Source organism: Myotis lucifugus, unplaced genomic scaffold (genome assembly GCF_000147115.1).
Source record: "Myotis lucifugus unplaced genomic scaffold, Myoluc2.0 scaffold_38, whole genome shotgun sequence".
In the NCBI taxonomy this organism is placed as follows: domain Eukaryota; kingdom Metazoa; phylum Chordata; class Mammalia; order Chiroptera; family Vespertilionidae; genus Myotis; species Myotis lucifugus.
Genome location: NW_005871086.1, coordinates 3,066,678 through 3,083,068, shown reverse-complemented (window position 1 = coordinate 3,083,068; position 16,391 = coordinate 3,066,678). Strand labels below are relative to the sequence as shown.

The following is a 16,391-nucleotide window of genomic DNA, read 5'->3' as shown; positions in this document are numbered from 1 at the left end:
CAAGTGAAAATAATACTGTCGTGGGGTTGCTGTAAATGTTGAATAAATTATTCCTTGTAGAGTGATTAGAAGAGAGCCTGACACAGTGTAATCAACAACAAATGCTATTGCTATTGTTTTTGTTTCTATAACTCCAGGAATGAAATACTAGGCTAGCACTAAGTAAGCTTGCCAGAACATTATTTAGAAGAAATAGCAGACACACACACACACACACACACACCACCCTCCACCACTACCACCTCCCAGTCTGTCCGTTATTTCAGACACCAGGCCAGAGTCTGAGCACACGTTGAGCAGGTTGAATTCTTGTTTGTTCTCATTTCTGGCAGCTTGAGAGTTTCCTCTGAGACTCATGCTGTTCAGGCTGCCCACTCATCAGCTTAGGAAGTCATTTCTCATTGCTCATCTCACACTGTTTCAGAAAGCCAGGTTGCACTTCAAATGCAATAGCATGACCAGACCTCCTGTGTGCCATCTGACCTCCCACCTCCCCCGGGTGGCCTGTGAGTGTTTCCTCTAGACTCTAGAGTTCCACACACCTTTTTCTTGTTCTTTGCTCACCAGGCCGCATTCCCAGAGCTGTGGCCTCCATCAACCAGCACCTCCTGAAATCGGACGACGTGGTGAGCTGTTGCCTGGACCTCGGGGTGCCCAGCATCTCTTTCCGCATCAACGGGCAGCCTGTGCAGGGGATGTTTGAAAACTTCAACACCGATGGGCTCTTCTTCCCTGTGGTGAGCTTTTCAGCAGGTGTCAAGTAAGTTATGGCCGTGACCTCATGGAGAGTAGCTGTTACCCCACCTCCCACCACTCCTATGAGCTGGAAGCGTGGAAATCTCCTTCAGGGCTTCAGCACCGCAAGCCAAACTCTCCCAGGAAGGGAAGAGCAATGCAAAGCCATTCATTCACTCCATATATACTTGTGGAACACATACCTCCTACCAGGGTTATAGAATGTCCTCAGATAAATAGAAAGATCAATGATATAAATCCTGTGTAGAATTACTTTAACAATTATGAAAAGTATCACATGCTCATTCTAAAAAGCTTAAAAGATAAAGTCATAAATAAAACAATAAATATCACCCATGATCCCATCATTGAGCTATAATCTCTTGATATTTTGATATATTCTCTTCAAGTCTTTTATTCTACAAATATGTGTGTATATTTTTAATTGACATCCCCCTAAATCTGAAGTTTTATGTCTTGATTACTTTTCATTCAGGAGTAAGTAATGAGCCTTTCCCTGAGTCATTAAGTATCTTCTTCCAAATGATTTATATGGCCATATAATATCCTTTTATCTGGCTCTCCCATTATATAGCCATTACTTTGTTGTTATACTTTCATGCTGATTCCATTTCATTATAAATTATTATGAACATCCTTGAGCATAGCTTTGTCTGCATTTCTATTTAGTGCCCCATACAAGTAGGTCAAAAGGAATGAAATTTTTGAAGTACAAGTTTATAATTATGTGGCCAATATATTTTCAGAAAGATTGTTTGAACAGTTTGGAATTTATTATCAATAATTTTGAAATCTAAAAGGCTCTGAGAAACATAAACTTTTTATGATTTATTTTACCACAAAATCTGAACTAAATTCATTTTGTGGCAAAGCTATCAGCAACAGAAATGAGGCTATTTTTAGTCTTTATTCCACATCTTGTGAATACTTACATGTTTAACTATAGAAATATTACTGTATTTTATTATGGGGTACAGCCCCCCACCTGACTGGAGGAACTTTTTTGTTTGTTTGTTTGTTGTTGTTTTTTTGTTTTTTGTTTTTTTCTAATGATTTCTTTTTTTTAATTAAATCTTTATTGTTCAGATTATTACATTAGTTACTCTTTTTTCCCACCATAACTCCCCTCCACCCAGTTCCCACCCCACCCACCGCCCTCACTCCCCACCCACTGTCCTCATCCATAGGTGCATGATTATTGTCCAATCTCTTCCCTCACCCCCCAAATCCCTTCCCCCCCCGAGAATAGTCAGTCCATTCCCATTCTATGTCCCTGATTCTATTATAATCACCAGTTCATACTGTTCATCAGATTATTTATTCACTTGATTTTTAGATTCACTAGTTGATAGATGTGTATTTGTTGTTCATAATTTGTATCTTTACCTTTTTCTTCTTCTTCCTCTTCTAAAGGATACCTTTCAGCATTTCATATAATACTGGTTTGGTGGTGATGAACTCCTTTAGCTTTTTCTTATCTGTGAAGCTCTTTATCTGGCCTTCACTTCTGAATGATAGCTTTGCTGGATAAAGTAATCTTGGTTGTAGGTTCTTGGTATTCATCACTTTGAATATTTCTTGCCACTCCCTTCTGGCCTGCAAAGTTTCTGTTGAGAAATCAGCTGACAGTCGTATGGGTACTCCCTTGTAGGTAACTGATTTTCTTTCTCTTGCTGCTTTTAGGATTCTCTCTTTGTCTTTTGCTCTTGGCATTTTAATTATGATGTGTCTTGGTGTGGTCCTCTTTGGATTCCTTTTGTTTGGGGTTCTATGTGCTTCCTGGACTAGGAAGTCTATTTCTTTCACCAGGTAGGGGAAGTTTTCTGTCATTATTTCTTCAAATAGGTTTTCAATATCTTGCTCTCTCTCTTCTTCTGGCACCCCTATAATTCGGATGTTGGTACGCTTGAAGCTGTCCCAGAGGCTCCTTACACTATCTTCGTATTTTTGGATTCTTTTTTCATTTTGCTTTTCTGGTTGGGTGTTTTTTGCTTCTTCGTATTTCAAATCTTTGACTTGATTCTTGCGATCCTCTGGTCTGCTGTTGGGAGTCTGTATAATATTCTTTATTTCAGTCAGTGTATGCTTAATTTCTAGTTGGTTCTTTATCACAACATCGAGGGTTTCACAAGTGTTCTTGAAGATCTCACTACATTTATCGGCGGTCTCACCAGTCTTCTTGAAGATCTCACTACATTTATCGGCGGCTTCTAGACAGTTCTTTAAAGACCTTAAAAGTGTGGTTTTGAACTCTATATCCAGCAGTTTGCTTTCCTCCAATTCTGTCGTTTGTGTCCTGTTTCTTTGTCTCGGCATTTTTTATGCTTCGCTGTGTCGATAGAGTGCCTTTCTGTGCTAAGTGTCCCAATTACCTGAGGTAGACACTCTTGGTGCACCCCCTTGTGGGCTTTTGCACAGTCTTGTTGTAATTAAGCCTTGATTGTTGTAGTTATCACTGGGAGGAATTGACCTCCAGGCCAATTGGCTGTGAGAATCAGCTGTGTCTGCAGTGGGAGAACTTCTGTGCTGGAGACACCCCTCTGGGGCTAGACTTGCTTCGATGGGGCTTTGGTGCTCACTGAGTCTGCCCCCTGAGTGTGTCTTTTATGGTTCCACAGAGCTGCAAACTGGATGGTCTCACTCTGACCTCTGGGCTTCCTGGCTCCTGGATCTCTAGGGAGGTGCTAATCTAGCCTTTGCCTGAGGCTATCCAACAAAAGTCTCCCTGCAGGGCTTGGGCGGGGCGGGTCCCACAGGATCAACAGGGCGGAGTTAGCAATTATGGCTGCTCTCAGTCTTGCCCTCAGAGACTCTGCTTCTCAGTATCCCATTAATCGCTGCAAGCCCCTCGGAGAGAAAGCTGCCCTCGGGTTCTGACCGATGCCAGACAGTCCCGCTTCTCCCGTATGAGTCTGGGTCCCTAGAGACTCGCCCGGAACTGGAGCTCAGAGCCTGAGACTCCAAGGAGGAACTTTTTAATATATTACATGTACCTTCTTTTTTTCTTTAAATCTAAAAAATTCTGCAGTCTAATACACAGCTCCAAACTTTTCATATAAGTAAAGGATTGGGTCTGTAGTATCACTTAAAGCAACATAAGGGAACACCCAACTGAATGGATCCTCATGAACTTTTTCTGTTATTGGTTATTTTTCATCTTTGCTAATTTGAGACAGTTGTATCTTAAAGTCTTCATTTTCTATTTGATTAGCAATGTGGTTGAGTTTGTTTATGCTTACTGTTTTTATGTATTATTTTAACCCAAAATCTTTGTTAATTTTGTGTTTTCTGCCTTTCTGGTATTAATTTTGGAACAATTTTTTACATATATTAAGTCTGTTAAACTCTTGCCTTATAGTTTTCAAATATTCTCAGTTTGTGATTTACTTTTGAATACATAATTTTTCTATTTTGTTTTTCCCTTTTACAAAAGTAATATAAGTCAAAGAAAATAGCAAGACCCCATAATCATACCACCAGAGATAATCACATTACCCTTTTATTTATGCATCTTAATACTTTTACATTAAATTGGACTTTACTACGCATGCTGACTGTCTACATACTATTGCTAACTATTGTGTTCATTGCTATCCCTCTTCTTTGCACTATTTGGAAGCTGTATTAATTATTTTAGTCTGACAATACATCTTAACATATGGAAGGCAAGATCCCAATTTAACTCTTTTTTCCCCAAATTTTCTTAGCCATCTTGCTTCCTGCCTCTTAAGGAGATCACCATCAGTTGAGCAGGAAACTAGTTAGGATCACTGTGGTGTCCATGGAAACCATTGGAAAGGGCCATGAGAGGAGGAGAGTTGTGCAGAGCAGAGCTTTTTGTGGGACCACAAAAAAAGCCATCACAGAGCTCCCAGCACCCAAGTGATGGGATTTCCAGAGTGACAGCCCTGTGATAGGGTCAGCACCTCCTGTGGACGGATAAATCAAGATATGTTCACATATTTATAATAGAGGATAAAAATTCTGTCCTGTTTCCAGTAAATAAACTATTTAGGAATAAAACATTATCCTTTGGAAATGATATTCAACCTTTAGAATTTGACACATTTGCATTCATGCACAGTATATACAGTAATGTATGTTTGCAAACACACCTAGTGGCACAATATCCACGTACTTACCCACAAATCCACACATGCATATTTATAAGCATACTCATATAGATGTGTATAATATATTGAAATTAAACATTATCATTGCTGGGTATTCTTGTAAGAAATGGAGAACCACTACAGCAAAAGTTTACTAGGTTTGTAAATTTACTTATCACCGGCATACATTAGCCCCAGGGACTAAATTCTAAAAGTTGGGAGTTCTTTCCTGTGTTTCTCTGTGCGGATGATATTTCCATGAGAATTTCATGCCAATTCTCCCTTCATATGTGTGGTGTGACATATCATTCCTCATCGGTATCCTTAGGAGCAGGTAGAAAACAAGGAGCATATTAAAAGATATAGGCACTGTACGCACAAAGAAGCTGAATGGACAAAGACCCCCTGGCAGCCGGGGGAAACCTGTGTAAAGTCCCATTGCTCATCTTCCCACTCCGTTCCCCAAGAATAAAGAGAATGAGTAGAAATCTAAATACAACGTAAGAGCGTTTGGCCATCCACCTGTTGACTCAGTGCCTTCTTCTGGAGGAACTGCTCACTCTGAGCCGTCAGTGCCCAGGCCGGCATTTGCCTGGTGATTGATGGCCATGGTCACCCAGCGCCAGTGCCCCTCCCGTCTTTATCTTCGCCACATCCCATCTACTGGGTTTTGCTTCCCGTCTGAGAGAAGCACTTAGCTAGAAGTCAAATCTCTCCAGAGGGGTCTTTTCCAGTCTGCTGGTTAATGGACTTTTCTGAATATTTTGTGTTTAGAGAATAGTACATCCAATCTTGCCAGCTGCATAATGATTTTTAATCATTAACTCATCCATATAATCTCCCTCAGCTATGAGATAGGAGATAGGACTTTTAAACGTGTGTGTTTTTGGTGTGTGTGTGTGTGGCAGGGGAGGGGGGAGTTTAAAAACTCTTCTCTTGGCAAGGAACTGCAGCTGACAGGTGAAGAAATAGGTGACTGATAGGTATCCACCTGTAGATCTTTCTAGCAGCTTGTCTCTTGGTCAGCAGATCATGCAGCCTTCTCCATGCACGGGAGAGAGAGAAGCAGAGTTCCCAGATGAGAAACATGAGATGGCTCACCCATTTATAAGGCACAGCTGCTGAGAGAATTTAAGAAACTGAACTGTGCAAATGTGCTGACTTGAAAAGCTAACACCTTAGCTATGAGAGCTTCTTGCTTATTGCAACTCAGCAAGCTCCAGTGGGACGCCAGGGGCTTGATGTCTCTCAAGCCTCCTTTTCTGTCAGGAAAATATCACCTCTGAGATATTCCTGTCTTTGGTTCTCAGAACATGATATGATCTGAGAAGAGATGGATCGCAGTTGGCCTGCGTTCTTGGGAAATACCTTTCGCTGAAGTACGTCCAATCCATCACATGGTGTCACTGGTCAGGGTCAGTGCTGGTCCTGTGTCGGTTTATTTTCACTCATGAGCAAATGGGATCGATGTCCTAATACTGACTGTCACATCAGCTGGTGAGGTGTGATTTGTACTGAAACACAGTAGTTCCCCCTCTATTGCTTGCTGCTTTAGTTCACTTGTGCAGAGAGCTAGAAAGAGAAATCAGGATTTTAACTCCAAGTTAAAGCATCTTACTGAAAATAAATCTATTCTAATAAAAGGGTAATATGCTAATTAGACCGGACATCTTCTAGACCTTCCAAATGTCCTCCAAACAAAGCCATGGTGGCAGGGCCAAGGCAGAGGCAGTTAGGGGTGTTCAGGCTGGCAAGGGAGAGCAGTTAGGGGGATCAGGCCAGCAGGGGAGAGCAGTTATTGGGCCTAAACCGGCAGTCAAACATCCCCCGAGGGGTCCTGGATTGGAAAGGGTGCAGGCCTGGCTGAGGGAACCCCTACCCCCCATGCATGAATTTCATGCACCGGGCCTCTAGTGTGTTTAATAAAATTGAAAACAAATTATTGTTTTTACCCAATAGAGTAGAATTTTGTCTGTTATGCAGTGTCTCTCCCGGCAAGGTGCAAGATTATGCCCTTTGAGAGAAAGATTCTTCTCCCATCAGAGAAGAACTTAGAAATTTCCTCAATTTTAACTTCTCTATGGCTTCTAATTAGATTTCTCCTTTACAGCCCCATTGCCTCCTATTTAATAGTCTTTACTGAGGTTGAAGTCTTGTCTTGGCGACCCCACATTATTTTGTAACTAGAGGCCTGGTGCACGAAATTCATGCACTAGGCGGGGGGGGGGGGGGGGAGGGAAGGGGGTCCTTTTGCCCACCCGGGCCCCCTCCAAATTGGGGACCCCCTCCCAAATTGGGAATGGTTTGTTCCCAACACTCAACTGGCCGGGGGGCCGAATGGCCCCAAATGCTTCTGCCTGCCTGCCTGGCCACCCCCTAACCACTCCCCTGCTAGCCTGATCAACACCTAACTGCTCCCCTGCTGGCCTGGTTGCCCCCAACTTCCCTCTCCTGCCAGCTCGATCACCCCCAACTGCCCTCCCCTGCCAGCCTAGTTGCCCCAACTGCCCTCCCCTGCAGGCCTGGTTGCCCCCAACTACCTTCATTTATCGGCCTGGTCCCCCCCCAACTTCCCTCCCCTGCCAGCCATCTTGTGGCAGCCATCTTGGACCACATGAGGGCGGCCATCTTGTGCAAGGGTGTTATGGTCAATTTGCATATTACCTCTTTATTATATAGGATTACAAACTATCTTGTTAATAACAACACCTGGTTAGGATGTCCCTGCCAGCAGTCATCAAAAAGCAAAAATCTTCTCAATTAGATTTACCCACAGTGAAGTCAAAGGCAGCATGAGTAGTTACAAAATCCACACATCAATATGTACTCTCTTCTGTTATGAATATGCCTTCTTAGCTTTCTTCCTGGTGTGATTTGTGGCTGGTGTGATTAGTTTAGCAGGGCTTCAGTGTAACAGCCTTGTTCATTAGAGGACAGAACTTGGGATGAGGCATATGTACCTTGGAGCCCACCCAAAAGGTTCAACTACTTAGATTCCAGGAAATTCTTATTAAAAGGTAGCCTGACCCTACCAAATGGCATCATGGCATGACCCACCTGGGGAGCATTATGCAGAAGCTGAGGATATAGTGAAATTTGGGCACTACATTTTGTTTTGCAGAAAATTGATGAATTAATCACTGTAGTAGAGTGATTTTCAACTAGTGTGCCATAAGAATTTTAAAACATGCAATACCTGACTATTTAGTGAGGGGCACTAACCTCTTTTCCCTTAGGTTGTCAAATTAAAAAAATGACAACAGCCAACACAACAATAGCTGTCCCGTGTAAATGAATCAAAATTATACCTGCTTTTATGTCAGATCAGCAAAAAATATAATACATTTTTGGTGTGCTGCAGAATTTTAATAATTAGTTTATGTGTGCCATGAGATGAGAAAGGTTGAAAATTGCTGCTGTAGTAGAATATATGTTATATCTATAAATTCCCCATAGATTGTTATCATCTTACATAACTCTTTACCAGCCCTTGCTAATTTATAAAAACAACAATATCCAAAGATGGTTGGTGTTTGCAGTTGCTGTTTGTTTTCCCTTGGTATCTACGGACTTGGCTGAAACTCAGGTAACCAACAGCTTAGTTATTTCCAGCTTGCTGTGGTCAATGCTGTGGAAATTATTGCTGAGATAAATATACTTCTGTGACGAACATGATGAGCACTGGCTGGGTTGCCCTGGGCTTTCATCGAACACTGGCCAGGAAGAAATATGAATGTGGGAATGTACATAACTCAGATTGGTCTCCTGTCTAAGCAATATGGACTAAAGAAGCCATTATGAAATCATGAGTTGAATTCAGGTCAACAAAAGCTTGCTAAGTCTTTCTCCTCTTAACCACAGCCTGCATCCTTTTGTTCTTTGGGACACCATCCCAACTCTCTGGGAGGGACTCAGTAGCAGGTAAGAGTAACTAAGACTAAAGTGTCTTCATGTGATTGCTAGCTGTGAATAAGGAAAATAGTCCTTTCTGAGCACAGCAAAGCTTTGATTTTTACTGTATTTTTTGTATTCATGGATCAGTCTTTCAAATCTGGATATTTGCAATAGGTATTCTCATCTCTTCTGCAAACTGGCAAGTAAAAACGCACAAATCTCAAAAGATGAAAATGCTCATGAGGATTTTTCAATACAATTTGCTCTATTTTCAAAATCCGTCAAGTAAATAGAAAATTCTTCCACACATCCTGAAACTTCAGTACTCCCAGGTGGCCATTACTGAAGCTATTGCTCATTCTGAGATGGAGGATCTGAGGACACAATTGCTTACTGTAATCACTTTAGGAAGAAAAACCTTTGAGAGCTGATGGAGTGTCTGAGCCATGGGAAGGACCCCAGAAGATGACACAAGTGCTTTAGTGGAAGAGATCAAATTGATTAATGAAATTGATTTTATAACCCATTAATGCAGAGAAAAATCTGAGGATAAAGAAGAACTAATTTTAATTAAGAACTCTATTCTTAAATTATCTTTTTTTAAACTTTGACCTTTTCTGTGACACTGGGAGAGTCCGTGGAACCCAAGGAGCAGGGAAGCATACACCTAAAAGAGAGAGACTTACATTCTATTTGGAAACTTCTCATTTATGAATGAGGCAAAGGATTTCAAAGACAAACATTGAGTGCCAGATAATGGATGTATTGACAGGAGTAGATAGGGGGGTGTAACTTGGTTGTTTCTCCTTCGACCCCTTCAAACCCGTGCTCTGGACTCCTTGAGTTCTTGGGCAGAGTCTGCATCCTTATTATTCCTTTTAAGAACAAGAACAATCTTGTCAGTAATTTAAAAGCCCCATGTATGTGGACATAAAAACTCCCGATTTGTACCCAGTTAGAGCCGTCCCCCACTTGGCCAGAGGTTTGAGGATGACCTTTTGTCCCTGTTGGTTCAGCTCCTCCCAGTTAGCCAGCCCCTCCCTGTTTCAGAACCTCTAGAGCTGAGCCCAGGGGGTGAGATGGCTGAGGGAAGGGCTGGTCCTCTGGAGTTGATGAGGCTGGCATGTGGTATCAGACCTTTGTGTAGCAGCTGTGCAATGGCTGCCTCTTTCCCTTTTGGGGCCTTCTGTAGTTTTCTTGAAGGGCCTCGGGCTGGAAGCCTCTGACACAGGCAATTCTTTTGACACAAGCTTTGCACTTGTGTTGGCTGCTCCCCCTGGCTCCAAACCTCCCTCTACATTTTCCCAGGCCTCCAACCTCCTGAGCCCCTGGGTTTCTGATCTCTATTCAGTTATTTGCCTTTCTGGAGATGGCTGACAGCTGGCTCATTTGGATTCTCTATCTGGCCTTCCAGAAGCACACTCCTTGACCCCATCTCTCTCTCTCTCTCTCTCTCTCTCTCTCTCTCTCTCTCTCTCTCTCCCTCCCATGAGCTCTCTCTCTCCCTTCCATCCTCCCATCCTCTCTCTCCCCACCCCCAGCCCTATCACAGGTAAATGTGTCCCTTACTAAACCTCAGGGGCCAATTGTGAAGTTCTGAGTAGGTCCTTGAAGCCCTCACCCTTCCACTTTAGATGGGAGAGAACCCCTACCTCCTTTTCTCCCTGACAGTTCTCTTCGTGTGAATTCCTTACCTTGCTTATCTCTGTGGAGGTGCACAGTGAGCTGAAGCTAACAGAACTGGGAGCTCCTCTGTAGCTGATCCAGCACCTCACTCCAGGGTGTGAAAAAATTGGCATTCGCTCAATTGTCCTCCTTGGGACCTCTGCTAAAACTCTGATTCAGAGGGTAGTCCATCCTAATATCCTCAAATAAAGTGGATTTCAGCCATTTCATTCCTTTCCTTTGATTATTTCCTATATTTCATCCCTAGTTCTTTCCTTCAACCTGGTCAGTCTGGATTTCCCTGAACGAGCAAGGAGTGAGTGAGGAGGAGGAGGAGGACCCCCAATAATGGTGGCGACTTGTTGGAGCCCATCCCACAGTCTCTGGGCAGCTCCTCATGGGCTGCGAGGGAAGGAGCCACAGACATGGGTGTGCCTGGAGCCAGCTCCTGTCCAGTCCCACCTGCTGGGAGCTGGGCTCCCGTCTGACAGGCTTTGGAAGCAACCCAAGACCAATCCTGCCACCCACTGAAGCATAGCATTATGGCTTGGAAGATGATGCTTCAGCAAGCAGTAAACACTGATTACTGGCTATGTAAATTTTTCATTTTACAGTCTGTGTGGCCATTACAGGAGATAAGATTAAGATTTATCTTCATTATTGTTCTCCTTTTAATAACTGGATATACATGCAGAAAGTATTGTTCTCCTTACTGCTACATGGAACTCCACCTTTCTTGATTTGTTATCTTTCCAGAAGAGGACAGCCGATTTTAAAACGTAAGAGAAATTTTAAAACGAAACAGAACTGGCAAGAGAGCTCAAGAATAATTAAGTTCCAAGTAACAAAGAACGCACTTGCCGTACAAGCTCCCAGCTCAGCTTCTCACAGGAAGGATGCTCAATGAGGAGAGAAAGGCAAAAAAATCCCACACTCATTCTTTGCTCAGAAAGATCCCATTTTACCCCATCGTTTCCACATGTCAGGAACACAGTCTGTTCTGTTACGGATGGATTGGGAAGTTCTCAACAAATGGTTGCAAGGCTTAGTCATTATTTCCTGAAGGTTCACAAAATTAGTAACACTGCAGGCTAATGACTCAATTTTGTTTTAATGTCATTGTTCATATTCTTAATATATGTAGATCATGCCCTGTTGCATAACATTTAATGTAGGAACATTTGCAAGGGATAATTGTGGTGCTGACTCTATAGCATTGTGGTTTAATACTTTAAAATGGGAAAGTGGGAGGATTCATATTTCTATAATTAATCTTAAAATGCTGTTGGGATAAAGAATGTATTTGTGTTGGAAAGGAAAAAACCTTAAGGTCTCTCACTTGGGGAGATTTTTATTTTCCATTTTCACAATCAGGCTATGTCCACAGTCACAGTGACTCAGCCCACACTGCGACTTCGCTTGCAAGGCTGCCCTGCCAGAATGAAGGAAGTGAGGCCTAGTGGAGAGTGTTGCTGTGAGAGTTTTGCTGGGTCGCAGTCCTTCCTCTGTGTACCTCACCTCGCTTCACACACACGTGCCCACTCCATCCGCAATTCCTAACATTCCTAATTCCCTCCCCCTAAAGTGGGATCTGGCTGCTTGTTTCCATGTTGGCCATCACTACCCTGTGCAACCCACCCTCATCTCTCACTGTGACTAGATGGGTGTCAGGTGCCTGCAATTGCCTTCAAATTGTTCCCCAGGCCTGTCTACATAGAGCAACCTGAACATTTTTATCTTTTCTTAAAATCCCTCAGAAGCTTCCCACCTGGAAGAAAATCTCAGCTCCTTCTCCTGGCTCACAGACCCTGCCTGGTCTAGCCCTGCCGCCTCTCACCTCATATTCTGCCCCTCAGGCGTTCCGTGTTCTCACAACACCACCTCTACCCAAGCTCTGTCTATCTCCTGGCCTTTGCACATGTTTTTTCTGCCTGGAATGCTCTTCCTCCAGATTTTGAACTCATTAGCTTCCCCTTAATCCTAGGGGTTAACTTATATGTCTCCTCCTCAGAGATGCCTTCCTTGACTCCAATCTAGGAGGAACCCTCTTCCCCAACTTATTTTGTCTCCCTCTTTATCCCCTCACTGGATGTCTCCCAATCAGCATTTAGACCCATTGGTCTAGTTCAGTGGTCGGCAAACTCATTAGTCAACAGAGCCAAATATCAACAGTACAACAATTGAAATTTCTTTTGAGAGCCAAATTTTTTAAACTTAAACTATATAGGTAGGTACATTGTTATTAACTTAATTAGGGTTCTCCTAAGGCTTAGGAAGAGCCACACTCAAGGGGCCAAAGAGTCGAATGTGGCTCACGAGCCGCAGTTTGCCAACCACGGGTCTAGTTGGATGCCTACTCTGTGCTGTGTTCAGTGCTAAATCCTTAGTGCGGAGAACATTGCAAGTCCTAGGAGCTCAGTAAATGGTGGTTAAGTGGAGGGAGTGAGCATTGTGTGCAGATGCTATGTGTGTGGATTGATTTCTCCTGTGTGAAATTATTGTTGACCCTGCTGGGCTGCATACCTTACCATGTTTTCATTACTTAAAACTTCAGTCACATTTCCTCATCAATTTAATGTGGTTGCAGTTGACTTGGAAAAGCTGTATTTCTAGTTGCTAACTTAGGAGCATGTGAATATCATTTTGAAATAGTTCACCCTTTCCTCCTTGGGGTCCAACCCTAATGCTGACCTAACTTGTAGACCTGGGGCTGAAAGTCAGCCAGAATGCTGAATTAAAATATTAAAAAAGACTTCAGAGCATGGTAATTAGTGCCTGCCATTCCTATGAGCCCCCAACTGTCCTTTCCCCTTCCTCTGGCGGTCCCTCCAGGCACTGGTGAAGGGAGCCAGGGAATCTGGCTTGGAGACCAGCAGGATGGTTGCGTCCCTAAGAAAAGCACTGGGACTCTAATAAGCAAACATTTTGTTCCCTTTTGGCCCCTGTGGCAGTGGCCACCTGAGGATGTTTCCTCAGAGTCGCCCTCATATGGCTGCTTTGGAGAACTGCAGCCCCTGCAGTGTACCATTTCTATTAATGTCACCTGGCATGTATACCATTTGTGTTTAATACTCTGGTGCTACTAAATCTTTTGCCTTCATCTAAAAATAAGAATTTCCTATTTTCCTCATGTAGTTATATCGTCCTTCCTTTCACTGACATGTGACTAATCTCCCTCAGATTAAAAGACTTAAAGCTCTCATGCACTGATTCCAATCTTATTTTTAGAGAATAATATCATCATCCCTGTATTCTTTTTAATACTCTAGTGATAATGTGTGTAGTGACTTATCCACTAGAGTATAGATTTTTTTACTCTAGTGATATTAACAGTCAAACTAACTTTTAAGAACGTGGCTGATATGGTCACCTAAGGACCACACTCAGTTCTCTGTCCACTGCTTTTGTTTCACACTTTAGGATGTTTGCTGTGCTGAGTCTGAATCCAGTCGCTTCCCACAAAATAACTTGAGTTTAGGGGGAACTGGTCTTGAATTTGTGTGTATTTGGACTGGAATATTTTTTTAACCTCTCTCTTCTTGGTCTCTCCAAATGACACAGAGTACGTTTCCTGATGGGTGGACGTCATGGGGAATTTAAGTTTCTGCCTCCCTCTGGCTATGCCCCTTGCTATGAAGCCTTACTTCCCAAAGAAAAGATGAGACTGGAGCCTGTCAAAGAATATAAACGTGACAGCGAAGGCATTAGAGATCTGTTGGGAACCACCCAGTTCCTCTCCCAGGCTTCTTTCACCCCATGCCCCATAGACACCAGTCAGGTAGGTTCAATCTGCCAACAGGAGGCAACCCATGAGGATGAAGTAATAGGGCTACATCATTCTTTCTCTGTTGTCTATAGAATTGTCATAGAATGTGAACCACTGTTATTCTTCAAGTTTCCACCATAGGTGTAGATTGAGCTCTTTAAGGATTTCTCAACTAATGGACAAGTTAGGCACTGGCTACTCACAAGGCACTGGTACTAGGCTCTGTGATACATAGGCAGAACTGTTTTGGTATTCTCTGGGAGTTCACAACCAAGTTGAAGAGCTAAAAAGTGAATGTATTACTTTTTAAAGTGTAAATGTAATAAGTGCAAAATGAAGAGCATGCACAAGGAAATGCTGCACACCCTTTTGGCTAGAATGGTTTCAGAGTCTGTGTACAGAGGATAGAATTCAATAAGGGCCCTCAATAAGCTTAAATGGGGATGGGTGTCCAGGGGTGAAGTCACAGGAATGAGATAAGTAAGGGACTAGAAGTAAAAACACAACTAGGGGCAGGCGGTGATGAGTACTAGTACTCCCGTGTGGCTGGATGCTCAGAAGAAAAGAAGTATAAAGGAAAATAGTTGGAAATAAAAATTAAAGAAATGGGATAGAGATAATGGCTTTAAAAGTGCTGATAAATGGACATTTTCCCCTTCCAGGGTCTATATTTTGAGAGAGATGTGTTCACATGGTTATGATAAAGGGCATAAACAGCTTTCAGTATTTCCTATAAACCAGTGCTACTCAAATCATTATTGTAGATGTTAGAGAAAGTAAGTGTAAAGGGAATTTGTCTTTGAGGTGCTTGGGTTAATGGTCTGGAGGCATAAAGCTCTTTGGGTGTGTAGAAGGTCTAGAGCACGCATTTTTTCATAATATTCATATGACCCTGTTACATTCAGGTGTGTGCACATGCTCATGAGTTTCCTTCTCACATCCTGTAGCTGATAATTGTGAAGTGCCATAGAACAGAAACTATAGCATTTTTTAACCTGCTTCACAGAGCCTAGTATAGCACCTGGAGAGTAGTTGGAGTTGAGAATGTAGATGGGAAACTAGGGAGGAGTCTGTGAGCCAGGGTGATCTTAGGACTCCATCATCTGGTTCTGGTTCCTGGCTATTCTAGACAAGAAGTTTGAGGACCAAAGAACCCCATTAGCTGTTCTGTGTACACAAGCTGCTAGTGCCCAAGCTGGGGAAGAACATGAGCAGGAGCATGATTCCTGCTTCTCTGTGCTGCCCCTCTTATTAAATTACCAGATCAGTGTGTGTTACTCAGAAAAGGCTTATTGGAACAAATGGGGCCTCTAAAAGATATTTTATTTTTTTTAAATATATTTTATTGATTTTTTACAGAGAGGAAGGGAGAAGGATAGAGAGTTAGAAACATCGATGAGAGAGAAACATCGATCAGCTGCCTCCTGCACACCCCCCTACTGGGGATGTGCCCGCAACCAAGGTACATGCCCTTGACTGGAATCGAACCTGGGACCCTTCAGTCTACAGGCTGACACTCTATCCACTGAGCCAAACTGGTCAGGGATGAAAGATATTTTAAAAGTGAGGGGAAGTTTTGATGAAGGAGGAGAAGAGGGCCTGACCAAAGAGTTAGAAGAGTTTCTAAACATGCAGAATTGAACATTTGGAAATCAAAGAACAGAGGTAGATCCACAAGCCAGAAAGGTACTGTCAGGACCCAACGGTGAATTGGTATGGACCCTGGATCTAGTACAGTGATGGCGAACCTTTTGAGCTCAGCGTGTCAGCATTTTGAAAAACCCTAACTTAACTCTGGTGCCGTGTCACATATAGAAATTTTTTGATATTTGCAACCATAGTAAAACAAAGACTTATATTTTTAATATTTATTTTATATATTTAAATGCCATTTAACAAAGAAAAATCAACCAAAAAAATGAGTTTGCGTGTCACCTCTGACACGCATGTCATAGGTTCGCCATCACTGATCTAGGGAAATGTGGCTGGGAAATAAAATAATAGGGAAGCTCTTGTTGGAAAGGTACAATTTATTACCTCAAAGGAGACCTTGTCATTTTTTAGAATCTAGCATCCTGTGAAATTATTGTCAAAGGAGAAGTTAAGTACAAGGTACTCATACATAGTCAACTCCATTCTCCCTGGGGCACATTAACACAATATGCCGATTAAGTATCGCTAAGTAGAGCCCTGTGGTT

At 42.6% G+C, this 16,391-nt stretch overlaps 1 protein-coding gene across 1 annotated transcript in view; it reads left to right on the top strand.

The window, feature by feature from the left end:
* RYR3 (ryanodine receptor 3) overlaps positions 1 to 16,391 on the top strand; it is a 366,436-nt gene that overhangs the window by 138,280 nt on the left and 211,765 nt on the right. Inside the window, 2 exon segments of the mRNA XM_023752849.1 lie at positions 568 to 760; positions 13,989 to 14,205. Of these exon segments, the coding sequence (XP_023608617.1) occupies positions 568 to 760; positions 13,989 to 14,205 (410 nt within the window).